General features: G+C 34.9%; 1 protein-coding gene and 1 pseudogene across 2 annotated transcripts; one reads left to right on the forward strand and one right to left on the reverse strand.

Moving 5' to 3' along the window:
* The window catches only part of LOC125655371 (fibrinogen C domain-containing protein 1-like), a 49,430-nt pseudogene that overhangs the window by 3,277 nt on the left and 28,515 nt on the right, over nt 1–17,638 (reverse strand).
* LOC125672680 (prion-like-(Q/N-rich) domain-bearing protein 25) lies at nt 3,720–16,853 on the forward strand. Of its 2 annotated transcripts, none has more exons than XM_056143316.1 (17): nt 3,720–3,753; nt 4,560–4,635; nt 4,808–4,900; nt 5,006–5,218; nt 5,336–5,437; nt 5,768–5,890; nt 6,020–6,172; nt 6,833–6,976; nt 7,104–7,259; nt 7,349–7,498; nt 9,354–9,503; nt 9,829–9,972; nt 10,431–10,565; nt 15,092–15,106; nt 15,244–15,358; nt 15,541–15,622; nt 15,945–16,853. In XM_056143316.1, exons 6-17 carry the CDS (start codon nt 5,803–5,805, stop codon nt 16,224–16,226), a joined length of 1,614 nt encoding a protein of 537 aa, XP_055999291.1. In that variant the 5' UTR covers nt 3,720–3,753; nt 4,560–4,635; nt 4,808–4,900; nt 5,006–5,218; nt 5,336–5,437; nt 5,768–5,802; the 3' UTR covers nt 16,227–16,853. The 2 variants fall into 2 exon arrangements, with proteins under 2 accessions (XP_055999291.1, XP_055999293.1); XM_056143318.1 differs by having other exon boundaries at nt 6,833–6,901.

Genomic DNA, 17,638 nt, shown 5'->3' on the forward strand with positions numbered 1-17,638 from the left:
TGGAATATTACGAGATACATATGGGAAGTTGACGATGGAGAAGCTGAAAGCATCCCGTTTGTCATACAGTTGAGTTGTCAGTTTGTCGTTAATGTCTACTTTCAATAAAATATCTAAGTATGAAGCAGAAGTGGACGACTCTGTGGTGCCCTTTATTTCGAGCTCAAGGGGATATATCGAATCGACATATGAATGATAGCTATTATTGTTAATAGATAAAACGTCGTCGATATATCTAAATGTCGAAATGAAGGCCAGAGCGAGATATTTGTTCTTCTCGCGTAGAAGTTTTTGAATAGATTCTGCTTCATATGGATATAGAAACAGGTCAGCTAACAAAGGAGCACAATTTGTGTCCATGGTATTTCTAACAGACTGTTGGAACACCTGATCACCAAAGACCACGGAGATATTGTCGATGAGGAACTCTAGCATATTTTTTTTATTTCAAATTCAGAGTACTTGTGCGTGGAATCAGAGTGGTGTTTAACAAAGTATATTTTTGAATGACTGATTACTAGATACGAATATTTCCGTTTTCCGTTTTTGTTGAAGAAGCAACCGTTTATGATGCCAAAAAGCCTAGTTTTTAATTATCGTGAGGAATGGTCGTGGATAGTTTTGAAAAGTCATAGGTTTTAATGTTATTGATTTGGGAAAATTTCTCCGATTTGAAATTTACGAAAAGTTCTTTAGAGTCTTTTAGAATCCACATTTGATTAACACCACTTCTGGCATATGTAGTCGTACAGTACGTTTAAAGTTTCTCCTTCACAGTTGTTAACATTTTCGTGTGGAGTAAAGATAGTGGCTTGGTAGAGCACTTACTGGATCCAGCAATGCATCTCTGTTTGTAAGGGTTTTTATGTAGTTTAGGAATCCAGTATAGGTACGGTAACTCATATCCATTCGACCAATTGACTAGAATATTAAATGTGTCTAAAACTGAAGGATGATTTTGAAAAATTTCGTCTTTTGAAAGGGCAGTTGGAGTATAAATATGATTTCCAAAAGTGAAATTAATGCCAAGTTCGTTTAAAATACAGTTGTAATAATGAACCTTACAAACAAAGACAATGTTGTTACTAGCTTTGTCAGCTGGAACCAAAACATATTCCGCATGTAACCTATCTAATTCTTTTATCACTTCTGGTTTACTAAACACAGAAGGGTAGATGGTACGTACTTTTGTTTTCATGTGTCTAATGCGGGATTTTAATATCCCTCTTATGCATTTAACCCATTCTCACAATGTATCAAGTTCTTTTTAATATTTAGCCCATCGTCTGGCTTAATCTTCGACAGGACTCATAATAGAGATGAAGTTCTGTCGCCAATTAAAAGACCGAGGTTCTCTGTATTTAGGACCTTTAAGAATAAGTGATTTGAGGTCCTCATTTTCAACTATATCAACATCACCAGTAATGACATGTCCAGCTGGACTACATTTGAAAGAAGATGAAGAACAAGAACATGTTGGTGGATTACGTATAATATGGTCTATATCTAAGCACTGTAGAGTTTGTTTATAATTAAAAAGTTTGGATGCAATATTAGAAGTATAGCTGTAGGAAATACAGGGTGTAGACTTGAATTCCTTCCAAATCATGTTTTACCTACGTAATTTAAAATCATCCCGTTTATCATAAACTTAAGTTGTTAGTTTGCTGTTAAGATTTATTTTGAATAAAATATCTAAGTATGAAGCAGACGTGGATGACTCTGTGGTGTCTTTTATTTCGAGGTCACAGTGATATATCAAATCGACAAGTGAATGAAAATTAGCATTGTTAATATATAAATGTATCTTTTCCTCTCACGTCAGTGTTTTTGATTAAATTATGCTTCATATGAGTATAAAAACAGGTCGAATTGTCTAAAAGTAGGTCAAAGGTCAATGTTAAGGTAATGAGGTCAACAAGTTTGGTGTCAATGGAAAGGTCTTGTTCCAAGAAATACAAATACTAAATATGAAAGCTCTAAAAGATATGACTAAAGTTAAAGTATTTTGCCGTAGATAGACATATAGACAGACGGACAGGCTAACAAGGATATGCCCTATTTGATTCCAGGGACATGAAATAATGAATGATAGAGACTCAGGGTTTTTCGTCACAGTTAAAAAAAAATGGCAATGTGGCAATCTTATCACAAGTATGTGTTGCCTATCTGCTCACACGTTCGATATGCATATTTGTTTAGCAATTGTGTGAGTGGATTTAACATCTTTTGAAAATATTTTCATTGGAATGATCATGCATAGACCTTGCCAAAACTACTTTGTTGATCGCACGGTTTGTACTTGGCCGATATTCTGAATTTCAGCTTAGGATGTTATGATGTCAGAAAATCAGGAAAAAAAAACATGTTCTTGCAAAGTTTTCAGAAAACGGCGGTTAATATTCCTCATATTATCTATCTGATAGTGTATATTCATTCTGACAAAGGGTCAATGTTTTTCCTTTCAGATTTAACCGATAGCAGAGTTAATATTTCTTCCAAAACATTTGATTACATAAAACACTGCCGTGAAATACTGTCTGATTGTATCTCTGAATTATCCTATTGCGATGGAAAAGGTTCACTTTAACCCAGAACCCGTACACGTAATGTTTGAAAGAGAACGTTTACTTCGAATGGTTTTAATTCTAGTTAGGCATCTTTATCGTGCGACAAAGTCTTTGCAAAAAGTTCTTTTGAATTTTTTTTAAGACTGAAGTGGAAAAATACTAAGAAGCATTGATAATAGGGAAAACACGGGCCCTTGGAATATTCTGATCAAAGATCAATATAACAAATAGTGATCAATCTCATAACTCCTATAAGCAATGAAAAATAGAGAGTTGGGTAACAAAGGAACCCTGGATATACCAGAGGTGAGAGCAGGTGCCTAGGAGAAGTAACCATTCCCTGTCGATCGGTCGTACCCACCTTGAGCCCTATACAATGATCAGGTAAATGGAATTATTTGTAGTCAAAATCAGTGTGCCAAGAAAGGCCTAACAAATGAAATGAAACAAGTTAGACAATATTCGACCCAATGATAGGTTGTATTGGCATACTAGATTGTTATAACGACCATATAATTTTTGTAATGCTGACTTTAAACGAGACTGTTGAAACTCCTACACCATCAACTTGTTGTAAACGTAGAATATTGTCTGCGAGAATAAGCTGAGAGATATACACCCTCTATGCAGGAGATAACAAAAGTAACAGATGAGATTTTATACACAAAATACAGCTGTAAAAATCAAGAATTTAATGGTTATTTCCTTGTAACAAGATCCTCTGGATTTGTTCAGACGGAGGTGGACAAATAATAAGAAAATGATAAGAATCATTGATAACAGGGAAAACACGGGTCATTGGAAGTTTCTAATGTGATATCAGTTGTCTGAGAGGACAAATCATCCTCTGTTGACAGGATCCATCCGCCACTAGATGTTTGTTTTAGTCAGATAAACGTAGAACATTATCTGTATATCTAATAAGGTGAGAAACATATACCCTGTATGCAGCTGATAATAAAAGTATCAGATGAAATATTATACACATAATGCAGCTGTTAGAAAAATAATTCCTTAATTGTTAATGGTACAGAGTATAACAATAAGGAAACGATCGTGTTTGGCACGTAAAAATATTCATAATTCAAATCTGCATAAGTGGATGTTTACGTTTTGCTATATAATGAATAAGTGATCAACGGAATTAGACAGACGGTCAAGATGCGAGGAATGGAGTTAGTCGGTAAGTAACTGGTTATCTCAATACATTTATTTCCCTTTAGCAATATCTATCAACATAGTTCTAATTCAACCAAAAATGTAATACTTTGAATCTCTATTAAACTCTGTAATGAAAAAATTCTTCTAATATCCTTACTTACACGCACCTAAAACTGAGGAACAATGAGGAATTGATGATAATGAAGAGTGATGACTCTTATAAATCACACAGAATACGGAAGTACGAGATGGACAAACGCGGATTTCTGAGGATGTCAGAGATGGAATTACGTTCATAGTAGGAGTAAACATCCAATGTTGACCAGTCACGCCCGCCGAGATCATGTAAACATAATGTTCCGTAATCAAGCTCAGCATGTAAAATTCGTATGAAAAACACCAGGTGACATTCAACCCTCTGAAAACTCGTATTACAAATGAGATCATTATAACGTGTTAAATGTGTTTTTATCAAACAACAGCAGGATAAACTGTATAACTCAATATATAATCGATTATTGATATCTAAAGAACGAACGTGGTGGTGATATATGGATCAAGGTGGGTGTGACCGTTGAGAAATGAATGTGTACTCCTCCTAGGCGCATGTACCCAACTCAGTTGTTTCCAGGATTCATGTTGAAGTTTTGATATTGATCACTGTTTTTTAACTTCACTTATTCATGCTAAATCTTTGAGGAATAATATATTTGTGATCCTAAATATTAAATAATGTTAATTCAATTTTGAAATTTACGGAGAAAATCGTTATAATTTGCTTTGCTATACCTCTACTCTTAAATCCATTGATTCTTTGTAATTTTATAGATATATGTCTATTTGTGATCGGTATGAATGGAATGTTGTTGCCTTCCAGCTCCAAGCATTCTCCATATTTCCAAGAGTAAGATTTCCTTTGAAATAATTTTACTCCTTTCATAAACATTGATATTCAACATTGTTAAATCGTCAATTAATTTCATTTTAGCAAACAGAAACAGTAAAATAATTTAAGGCTTTCATAACTTTTTGCCGAAACCGTAACAGGAAGTGACGACAGTTCTTGTCATTTGCAGGGAGTTCAGATTTCAAGATATCATCCGGTTTGTACATAGCAATCAAAGTTTTTATTTTTTTGCTACAGGAAATTCCATCACTAATTCGACAAGGTATTGTGTAATCACAGATAAAATCCAAAGAAATAGGAAATTACATGTAGGTGTTTCAGATTTTTTCTACCGTGTTTCACATCATTCTTACCTATAACATTTTAGACAAATCGGCATACCATCACAATGAGGATACATGCATACTTCTCACTTCGTTCGACCATTTGTTATCAAACGAAAGTATTAGGCTTAGCGGTATTGTTGTGAGGTTCTATGCCAATGTCAAGAAATATGACTTTTCTGTGATGTCTAACCAATGCTAAGGAAACAATTCATTCAACGAAATTCAGATTCATGTCTCATGTCAACCTACTAAAGGTAATATATACATATATATTCTCCTATTGACGATTCAGAATATACATGCATATTAAAATAAATTCATGTATTGGTATTATATTACTTTTTTAATTTCTCTTCCTTTTTATATTTCAGCACACAGCGGAAATATATGCAAAGATGGAAAAGGCTGCAATACTGAAAAAGAATTCTGCAGAAAGCTATTTCAGGAAGAAAATGAAATAGGACTTTGTATTGGTACCTAATACTTTATCATTGGCTATTTGAATTATTTCATTCTAGAATCATAATTAGAATTTGTCTCATCAAATTTCTTCGGAATCAAACTTTGTGAATTTGCTGACATAAAGTTTTGACGATTGTAAATCTCTTGGAATGATACTTTATGGCCGTTCTTGAAGAAATGGGATATTTCATTTAGTGAGGTGTGATCATTTAATACTCAATGAAACGTCACAAAACTATGGTATATCTATCAATGATCAAAGCTATGAAGAGACATCTATTTAGCCCGCTAAAACAGAGTACATAAGATTTTCAATACTTTAATTTTCATTTTGATGTCAGCACGGCGGAATCTTTTTGAATCCTGGGACAAGGAAATGCCGTGCACACAAACTACTAAATGTAAGAATAGGATCTGTCATTGCGAGAAAGGATTTAAAGTCATCGGTGGTACATGCTTGCCTGGTTAGTAGAAATTACACATAAAGAGAACAAATGATAGACATTAGTGTTCTGCTATGTTTAATTGCATGTTTGGAAGTAAAACAACTCCTGAAATAAACATAATGGTTTTTATTTGTTGACCTTGTACAGTTGGGATGTTTTTAAACGAATCATGTTCCCACGACCGTCAGTGCACTGGCACTGTAAACGCTGGGAGGTGTCAACAAAACAATCAGAGTCTAGGTGGTGGTGTCTGTTCCTGTGACGTAGGATTCTTTCAAGAGGGTTCCAGTTGTTTACAAGGTATATATGTTCAAAACGCAATATTTGTAACACCTTTCATGAAGGATTTAAAATCCGATAACAAAAACAAATAAGTATGAGAAAGTATCTTATTTACAAACTATTTCTGTATGCAATTTTCTCAAGCTATTAATGTGTTCAGAAATGGAAGCATCATTGTTTGTGAGTGGATTTCGAGGGCCACTCGTATCAACGAATTTACGTCTCCTCGAACATTTTCTAAACCAAGTAGAGTTATCTCTCCTAGTGACATCGTATAGCTTATTCACGTAATTAAGTCCCACGAACAAGCTTTCCCAAGAAGATTTGCCTCCGCAAATTGATATGAATGTACAGTATATTTATCGTAAATATATTGTGATTTTCTGACACTACGTCTTTTAAGATAAAACAAACCAGTCCAAACTACATGTGGAATTGAAAGCAGTACAATTTTGAAACATCAAGTGATAACGATGATATAAAGTTTTACTGGATACATGATTTGGCTTCAAAGGATTGAAAGAAATGTTACATTTTGTTTAGTAAGTGATGAGAATAGTTCAAACGAAATGACTGAAATCCCTTTAGAATATCGCAAGGTTTGTATCATAAAATGTTACGCATACCATGGTTAAGTTAAAATTTTGTAATATTTATGTAGTTTGTTTACCATTATAGGTAATCGACGCCTTTTCCAATCTTGTGAATCACACAGACAGTGTACAGAAACTTTTGGGGCACGGGAATGTAAGTTCATCGCTGGTATACAAATGTGTCACTGTCAGGATAACCACACAGTCGTTCGAGACGTTTGTGTAAAAGGTTCGATGTATAACATTATTTTGTAATGAAAATATACTATCACAATGGGAGGGACATCATCAAATTATTTTAGATTATAACGATCGTTAAGGTTAATATTTATTCATATTTGCTGATTTGTTAACAGCTGGGTCAGTCATAGGAGAATCGTGTACAATCGATAATGAATGCACCGGTACAAAAAATGGCGGGAGATGTGTCTACAGCAAGGACAACGGTACAGAGTTTCAAACATGTGCCTGCGATGAGGGATTTATGACAAATGGTTCATTTTGTTTACCAGGTGTGGCATTTCCGTAGGAATAAATTCATTTGATTTTTAATTTTTATATAGAAAAATTTAAAGAATTACATTTCATACTTCTTTTCTAGTCAACAAAACGCTGTTTGAGACTTGTGAAGTAGATGGCCAGTGTAATGGATCGTTGGGTTTGGGGATCTGCAGAACAGTTGGTGAGCGGAAGTTGTGTGGCTGTGGACCTCAATACATAGAGGATATGGCTTCCTTAACGTGTCACAAAGGTATGAGAAAATATGAAAATAAGAAATCATGCGCAACATAGCGAATATACGATATTGTTAAGTGTATTTTTATTTATAGATAGCTTGGTTAGAACAAAAATATGTTAAAAATGATATCAAAATATGCATACCAAAAGCACCCCAAATCTAATAGAGATGAATAGTAACTCACGTCATATGTTATTATATGTTATAATATGTAGTGATAGCAAAATTATATACAATTTATTCCGATCAAAACCTAAAAGTGAAAACAAATTTCGAGGTATTATTCTGAAAATATCAATACAATGTGTGTTGTGAAATAAGTGCAAATACACTATTTTAGTATATGCGTCCTCATATGAACTTCAGGAAATCTTGGTGATAACAAATTAGATAAATTAGGAATTGGATTAAATTCTTCAAAACCATGCTTCAGTGTTAGACACATTTAATATTCCAGTCAATGGGTCGAATGAATATGAGTTACCGTACCTATACTGGATTCCTCAACTACATAAAAACCCTTACAAACAAAGATACATTGCTGGATCCAGTAAGTGCTCTACCAAGCCACTATCTTTGCTCCTCACGAAAATGTTAACATCTGTGGAGGAGAAACTTCAAACTTACTGTGCAACTACATATGCCAGAAGTGGTGTTACTCAAATGTGGATTCTAAAAAATTCTAAAGAACTTTTAGTAAACTTGAAATCACAGAATTTTCCCCAAATCAATAGCATTAAAACCCATGACTTTTCAACACTATACACGACCATTCCTCACGATAAATTAAAGACTAGACTTTTTGACATCATAGACAGTTGCTTCTTCAACAAAAACAGAAAACGGAAATATGCATATCTAGTGATCAGTCATTCAAAAACTTACTTTGTTAAACACCACTCTGATTCCATGCACAAGTACTCTGAAGTTGAAATAAAAAATATGCTGGAGTTCCTCATTGACAATATCTTCGTGGTCTTTGGTGATCAGGTCTTCCAACAGTATGTCAGGTCTGTTGGAATTCCATGGGCAAGAATTGTGCTCCTTTGTTAGCTGACCTGTTTTTATATTCATATGAAGCAGAATTTATTCAAAAACTTTTACGTGAGAAGAAAAATCCTCTCGCTGTGGCCTTCAATTCGACTATTAGATATATCGATGACGTTTTGTCTATTAACAATGATAGCTTACATTCATATGTCCATTTGATATATCCCTGTGAGCTCGAAATAAAGGACACCACAGAGTCGTCCACTTCTGCATCATACTTAGATATTCTATTGAAAGTAGACATCAACGGCAAACAGACAACTTAACTGTATGACAAACGGGATGATTTCAGCTTCTCCATCGTCAACTTTCCATATTGATGTAGCAAAATTCCATTATCACCTGCATATGGTGTTTATATATCTCAACTGATTCGATATGCAAGAGCTTGTTCTCCGTATAATCATTTTTTAAATCGAGGTAAGCTACTAACAGACAAGTTGTTAGAACAGGGTTTCAACAGTCTCGATTGACGTCAGCATTTTGCAAATTCTATGGTGGTTATAACGATCTAGTTCGTCAGTACAACCTTGCATTGGGTCAAATGCCGTCTGACGTGTTTCATAGCGATTGTTAAGCCGTTCTTTGCACACTGATTTTGATTCCGGATAACTATGTTTACCTGATCAGGATATAGTGCTCACGGTGGATGTGCCCGATCAAGAGGGGATGCTTACTCCCCCTAGGCACCTGATCCCACCTCTGGTGTGTCCAGGGGTCCGTGTTTGCCCAACTATATATTTTGCATTGCTTATAGTAGTGATGAGAATCATCACTGTTCGTTATTCTCACCTTACAAAGTGTATCAAATTTTCAGTTGGGAAGGATATATTTGAGACGTGCACACTGGATGCCCAATGCACTAGGACGAAGAATGCAGATTTGTGCAAATACAATACAACGACACAAGCTAACATTTGTTCTTGCAGGGATGGATTTGAATGGGTGAATGCATCATGTGTACCAAGTAAGACAATGTAGAATCTTAAAAAGCATCCATTGGTCATAAAGTAAGATTGATGATTGATTGAACTTTTAGAAATAATTTAAACATTATAATAACTGTACTAGGAGTGGTATTACATGTAATTAATTCGCACTAATATAGTGAACGCACTTTGTGCAATTGACCCTGCCATTAGAAACGAAAGTCAATGTTTTCTTTTTAATACCTTGCTTCGTTTCTTGGATATTTCGGTTTGGCGATGTGCAATGATCAGTTGTTGATACGACTGTTGATACAACATCAAGAAAGAAAGAAATATTTCAAATTTTCATTATTTACATTTCAGTTGGTAGACAGTTACTTGAATCCTGTGAGTATGATTTGCAATGTAACGGAACTACAAATGCAACTGTGTGTGGATTGTTTGGAAACAAATCACTATGCTTTTGCAATAGAGGCATGGTTGAGTTTCATGGGACGTGTATCGAAGGTAACCATACTTTTATACATATTCAAACTACAAGAGAGAGAGAGAGAGAGAATGAGAGAGAGAGAGAGAGAGAGAGAGAGAGAGAGAGAGAGAGAGAGATTATTGATATCTTTTAAACGCTGACGTTAATAATCTAATTAACAGTAGCAGAAATATTGTTTTGAATTTTATTGATAGTTACAGTTTAATACATTAAGAGACACACTGTGTTGGGGAATCACCTTGCATGATGCAGGAATTGATAAATCATTTTCTACTTTGAGGCACTACTTTTTCCTGCATATATTTTTTTATCTCAATATATTGGCATAGTATGTTAAACTTTCAAGATTTTCAAGATTCAAGATAAACAAAATTTATGTTTTTTGTAAATGATAAGATTATGTTTGAAATCCCCTTTTGTGTTTCATGTAATTAGTGTTAATATATTTTTTACATTGCTATTGATACGCTTCCAGCTGGTAAAGGTCTTGGTGAACCTTGTGAAACTGACAGGCAGTGTACAGAAACACTACATGCTGGTGTTTGTGGTGAAAATAGTTCGTGTTCATGCGATAGCGGCTTCATCAGAGAAGACAATGACTGTATTAGAGGTTAGGTTTGAGAATAAGTTCGTGAAATAATAGTAATTATCAATATCATATATAAATTTTGTAATGGTGTATTTTCTCAATAATACATGTAGTTTTACAACGAAAAAAGATTGATTGATTGATTTTATATTGTTTAACACTCACTCGAGAACAATTAACTCATATGGAAACGTCACCATTGCCGTTAAAGGGCTACAGAATTTAGGCCTGTGCTTAGCGCTTATGGTCGTTGAGCAGGGCGGGATCTTGATCGTGTTACACCTGCTGTGGCACGGGACCTTGGATTTTTGCGGTCTACTCCGAAGGACCGCCCCATTTAGTTGTCTTTTACGACAGGCAAATGGCACCGAGGACCTATTCTAGCCCGGATTTCCACGGAACCAACGAAAACAACCCCAGCAACTTTATAGTTACTTTGAAAGGGAGGGTTCGATTTTGATTTTCCATTTAAGAATCAACGCTGCACGTTTTTGAACAATTGGAACATTTTAATAAATTACATGATCGTAACGAAATTCAAATCAAAATCTCCCATAAATCTTCAAAATTTAGGTATTTCATAAAGAATGTAATTTGAATATCCAATTCATTTAAAATTGCTAAACGTATTAAGCGTAACGACGTCAAAATTCCTATTATAAGTACTTAGTTGGCAAAATGCAAATTGTTAGGGTTAATATTCTCTTATTTGGTTTTGTGTTAGGATCAGAATAAACCAAGTCCAGCAAACTCCAGAGACATAATTTAAAAGATATTACAATTTATAACAGTGATATACAGGGAAACTTAGCAGCATATGAATAGTGACTTAGAGGTTTTAAAGTGGGCAAGGGATGCTAGATGTTTGTTTACCGCTGTTTACAGTCCTTTCGAACTCTGTAGTGAAGTCCAGTCCCCAGATATGCAATATACAATGTAATTCTGTAGAGGGTTCATTATTACAAAACTTACAGTTTACTAATTCTAAAACAGATTTCCAGATAGCTTAAACTGTAGGAAGTATACGTTGAGAGTGAACAGCTTTATGACACCTTTTTATTGAACTCTACCAAATATCATTCTAAAGTTAAAACGTCGTGAAATTTCCAGCCGCTTAAACTAGGTCACGTCCATCGATAAATGATATCGAGTACAGATGCTTTACACAATACTTTGATGCATGCTAAAGAAGAAAAAGCAAAACACAACCTTAGATTTGCATTCTCCATGTGTATTACTACTTGTTACAATTTATCAAACTACCGACATTCAAATGAGAAATAGATAACAACCAACAATGTGACCTGGACAGTTCCCGATAGGGAGATTAAAGCAAGAGGCCATCATGGGATGAAAAAAGAAGTGAAATTGAAGGCTAAACATTGCAGTATGCCTACAATATGCAGTATGCTTACAGTCCAACATTTAACTTAATACGGTTTCACCTTAGAGCAAATATTAATTTATTCTTCATTAATAGTGAGCTAAGCTCATGTTGCAAAGACACGAGCTCGCTCCAAGGATCACACATTTGAAACACGTGATTTGCTCTCCATCGACTGAAATAGTGGGTTTTACCCAAAGAAAAATGTCAACGTCAATACTGTACTTTCAGAGAAAAAAAAACACGTAGAGAAATGAAGTATAATTAAATGTTTGAATATTAAATGATCGTCTTGGACACATTAAAACAAAAATGCGTACCCTCTATCCATCTGTGTTTAGTTAACCAGAAGTGATATATGAATTTTACAGCCTAGATGAGGAGTGTTTTTTACTTCCTACTGACAAAGCATGTAACAAAATTGTCTCTGGTCTTTGTTTCTATGGTTCATTATCACAACAATAATTCAAACGAACTTTATTTTAATTCCATTTCTGGTTTTCTAGTTATGCTAAAGGTTTTCTTTCGAATTGTTTTGAAAATAGGCTTCAGATAAAAAAAAAAAACACATTTGACATCACAAATACTTCTGTATAATATGTTGTACTCGAACATATACCTTTTATGTCCCGATTACTAAATCAAACACACCGATCTTTCCCATAATTACTCGTAAAAATCACCCGAGCGTAATTTGATCGGTTGGTATTTATTCCCGGATGAACTGCGTCAATGGTGAGACGGTAGCTGTGTCACTTTGTTGTATGCTGACACGTGTTCGATGTGGATTACTCATACTAGTAACTTATGTATGGCATGGTGACGGATACATGCCCGTGGTAAGTATATTTTTACCTTTACAGTTCATTTGCAGTGTATCTTTGTTCATTTAACACTTTGTATATACTCCTTCTTATTTTTTAACTTGGCCAGTACTCGCCATTTTACCTGCATATGCGGTGGCGTAAGAATGTAAATTTATTGTTACATTATGTAGAAATTTCTCTAATATATAGGTAGTTTTCAGTGTGTTTTGTAATTTTCTTGTGACATTTAAATCTTTCTTCTACATACCTGGGCGGAAGCGAATGAACGGGTGTAATGCATGGTCAGCTATTTCTGTAAATATCAATGTTAGCTTTTACATATACACTCGTTTTGATATTTGCTTTTCATTATACAACTTTACTATCTTTGCAATTTGATACAATAGTTAGTTGCCTAAATTGATGATAGTTACCATATTTTAGCATCATGGAAAGTTGCAGAATTGAATCGGATGAGGGAATCAATGCTAAATCATTGGAGCGTGTGTCAACGGAAATCCACAGGTGAATTATTTGACCCTATATCACTGGGAATCCACGAGTATCTAGCAGTTGGATTCAGACCCAAGATGACGGGAATCTCATGTTCAACAACTACAATCAAGAACTGCCAGGGATCGCAGCTAAGTGACGATTGCGGTTCGCCTTTGTAGAACTTTATCGTATTAGCATATATTCTGCATCTAATACTAGTCATGGATATCTAGACACATTGATGAACTCGAAGATGATGGCAATGAACAGTGGCAGTTAACTGTTTAAAGAGACCATTGATATGTTTTCATTGTAAATTTTCATTTGTTTCTTTTTGTAAATAGATGTTGTTGTTCAAAGTTGTGTTATTGTTTAATTAGAGATAGCCTTGCTTGCCCCAAATGATATCCCAATCAGTAAAAATGTGGAAAAAAGTGAGCAGTGATCAGTCTCATAACTCTTATAAGGAAGAAAATATTAAACTGGGCAAACTCGGGTCCCTCGACATACCAGTGGGATCAGATGAGTGAACTTGAGGAAAATCTTGTAGTAACTCGCCATGCTATTCTGTTACAATGTAACAGCTCTCGTGATGAGATCTCTCTTCGAAATTTCTTGACGTCGGCCCAGCTCCTTCTCTGCCACCCTGTCGGTGTCCTCCTCTTTTATATTGGGTGTTACATCGTATGACGGGACCAAACCATGTCATCTTCCGTCGTTGAACTGTCACCAGCAGTGGTGCTTGATGATCAGCAAGGTACCTGATCATGTTCCGCACATAGTCATTAGTCTTGTGCTCCTTTAAAGAGATGTGTGTCAGTCGTCTCAAGCGCTTGGTTTTCAATGCTTTGATTATGTTTTCTGTTTCAGATTCCATGTCGGACATCCACATCGCTATTGACTTGTTAAGCAGTGTGTGTGGTATATGAATTTGCTCTACTTTACTTTGTTCAGTCTGACAGTTGTAGCAATTGAATAATTAATCCTATTTCGGATTTCTGCTGTACAGGTGTCATCTTTGGACAAGGTTGATCCTAGGTACTTGAAGCTGGTTACTTCCTCTAAGGACTCACCATTAATGGTTATGTTGGCACTCATGTTATTGAGCTGTTGACCATGACCATTGTGCGCCTTTGACTGGCTCTCTGAAAGAACTTTTGAGGACCACTGCGCTCTTATAATGTTCGTAGAGGGCCTAGACGATTGAATTAATCCCTTCGTTAATTTTGAAGCCTCTACGGACTTGCTATGAGCACAACGTGTACTCCATTATTATCTGACATGCTTTGGAAACAGGATAATTTCAAAATCTCTATATGTGAAGAAAAATCTCTTGTAGTCTTCAACTCGACAATAAGATATTTTGCTGGTATTTCATGTATGAAAAATACTCATATTCATTCTTAAGTCGATTCGATATATCTAAGAGAACTCATTGCATTATATGTCTTGCGCTGCGTGAATATTCAGGTCATGTGGTTAGATATTGATTACGGATTACTAAGTTAACTAGATCAGCATTTTGAACTCCCGGCGGGCGAGACCGGTCAACAGGAAAAGTTTATTCCTCCTAGGCATCGGATTGCACATCTGGTGTGTTAAGAGGTTCACGTTTGCCCAACCTTTGATTTTGTATTACCTCTAGGAGTTATAACATTTATCACTGTTCCGTATCTTCACATTTTCATTCAGGATCTTCGTTTGCCAGAACTCTCAAGTTGTAAAATATATCACAAGCATTAATGTATACAGAATTCCAAGGTGAATTAATATTTAAATGAAATTCTTTGTTGAAGTTTTATAATTTCATGTTATTGAAACCTCCATCTGTGAAATTTTGAAATAACTACATGTAATTTTAGGTGGATGGAATCAAGGTATGTAAAAACTGTACTAGGTTTTGGTTTTATTTTTTTTTTAATATTTATACTACTTGTGCAAGTCAAAAGGATTATGACAATGTATGATGACTTAATCTTTATATTATTTCATTATCATATAATTACCATTTTAGATATGATATATCAATTCATGTTGTTCGGAGCAGGCGGACTTTTGTTTGGAATGTTTTGTTTGATTGGTATGATTATATGTAAATGTAGAAGAAACCCATTATCCAAAAGTGGAAGGTGCAGTATGATATTTGACTTAATTCTATGATTCTATCTTAGTTATTTATGGCACATAGATTTAAATTATTCCGTGATAGGGTTACTTGTTCAGGATGCTCAAATGACAGCTTTGTTATATAATTGTGTTACTTGATGCTCGTTATTAGTGTTTTAATTCTGTACAATTTTTGTGTAACCAGGTTTGTGGTAAAGACAGATCAAGAACCCAGCAACCGTCAATCCATTTTGTATGCCGTGCCCAGCGATCTTGGGAATCATGTGGTATGAATCAAAACCCAAGTACTACTTGTAGCAGAAGACATTTTGAAATTAACATCAAGTCAAACGAACGATGTCAGGTTTTCTCCAAGCTAATTGGCAGGGAGTATATGAAATAAAACCCACAATGGAAAAAAGATTATCAATCTTTTATGCAGTGGGAAAAAGTTGAGATAGTATTACCAACATGTATTGTAATACATCATGTTTATTAAAGCAAGGTAATTTCCTTATATGCTCTATTTTGCAATGGTTATGGGAGGTATGATATTGATCACTGTTCGTTATCTTCACCTTTCATGTGTATTCTATATTTAATTTTAAGGGACCTTCAACGCCTGTTCACAAAGAGACCCAGAGAGTAGCAAATTACTCGTACAATCACCTACACGAACCTGTGGAACAGAAAAAAGACAATGTGTATTCTGAGCAGGACTCTTGTGATGACGTGTACAACCACATCCATGAAAAAGATGCACCATTTTGTGAAGGCGTGTATGACGTCACCGAAAATGTCTTTAATGACATGAAACACAGTTCTGATGATAACTCTGAATCTGTTGGTCTCTATGAATTTGCTGAACCTATAAATGCTAACATGTATTAAAGATACAGCAGGTGCACGCGTAAAGCTTTTTGTATTCTTTCAACTGTTGGTATTCAAATCACAAAAAATATGTACCATTGTATTAGAACGTGTTGCTTTAATCAGGAAGACAATTTGATTTTGGCAGGTCGTCAACTGTTGGAATATGAAAAAAAAATATATTACTTTTACGACTTTTCGAATATCAAAGGTGAATTTTGAAGCAGAATACATTACCACACTTAGTTTCCAGGGACGAAGGTTGATGCATGTAAACGTACCACCAAATATCATTCACAGTTGATATCGATTAATTCAGTGATCTTACACTAGTTCTAACTACAAAGGTCCGTCTGCTTTAGTGAGTGCAAATTTCAAGTATAAATATACAAGAGTTTTTTACTCCAAGATCAGCACATGAATTTTATAAACGTGTATCATAGTGATTATCTGATGTGTTTATACTGTGGTCTAGTAGTTATCCTGTCATAAACCCGCTAATATTAAATTTGAACAATGCACAGTACATTGTTAAGTTCGATATTGTTTGATGCCTGTATATACCTGTTGAAGATGTAACCACCTTCTATGGAAGATGAATTGTTTACGGGTTATAATGTTTCATGCTGAATTAAACAATTGCTTGTTTTTTCTTTTTAATATCCGACTGTGATAAAGTTCTGCCCAATGACGTGTATTTCACATAACCGCGATACTAAATAGTAGATGTATGATGTCACACATTTTGGAGACTTTGCAAAAATATGTCTGTCTAAAGTTTTCATGCGATCGTCATATCTTATGAAAACTGTGATTTTTAGGATTACATATGATGAACTATACCTGTATTTTTATCTATTCGTGAATTTAACTTTTATAATTCTGATTCATACAAAGTTGTCGATGTTAATGCATGAAAATTGAAGATAACGAGCAGTGATCAATGTTAAAACTCCCATAAATAATACAAAAGTGCCCAGGAGTAAATATCACCTGTTGATTAGTCACATCTGTCGTGAGCGCTATATCGTGACAAGGTAAATGGAGTAATCCGTATTAAACATCAGTATGCAATAACGGTCAACGAATTAGTTTGAAACACGTCAGACATCAATCGATCTAACAACAGATTGCATTTACTTAAATTCTAAAGAAAACGTGTTTGAAGAAACGTTTCCCAATAACACACGTATGTTCGTATTAGCTGATCCCGCCTCTGGTGTGCCCAGAGGTCCGTGTTTGCTCAAGTATATATTCTGTATTGCTTATAGGAGTTATGAGATTGATCACTGTTTGTCGTTGTACTTCTCAAGAACTAAAGTAATGCTGACTAAAATATAATGGGGTTTCTCATTGACTTTCTTTGTAGTCTTTGATGATCAGGTCTTCGAACAGTCAGTTGGAATCCCCATGGACACACATTGTGCTCCTTA

The sequence above is a fragment of the Ostrea edulis genome, chromosome 7 (genome assembly GCF_947568905.1).
Source record: "Ostrea edulis chromosome 7, xbOstEdul1.1, whole genome shotgun sequence".
Taxonomy (NCBI): domain Eukaryota; kingdom Metazoa; phylum Mollusca; class Bivalvia; order Ostreida; family Ostreidae; genus Ostrea; species Ostrea edulis.

Excerpts from the sequence above, each read along its gene's own strand:
- LOC125672680 (XM_056143316.1), top strand. The coding sequence starts at position 5,803 with ATGCCGTGCACACAAACTACTAAATGTAAGAATAGGATCTGTCATTGC. Across the intron at positions 5,891-6,019 it reads CGGTGGTACATGCTTGCCTG|TTGGGATGTTTTTAAACGAA; the intron begins GTTAGTAGAAAT and ends GACCTTGTACAG. Across the intron at positions 6,977-7,103 it reads TCGAGACGTTTGTGTAAAAG|CTGGGTCAGTCATAGGAGAA; the intron begins GTTCGATGTATA and ends ATTTGTTAACAG.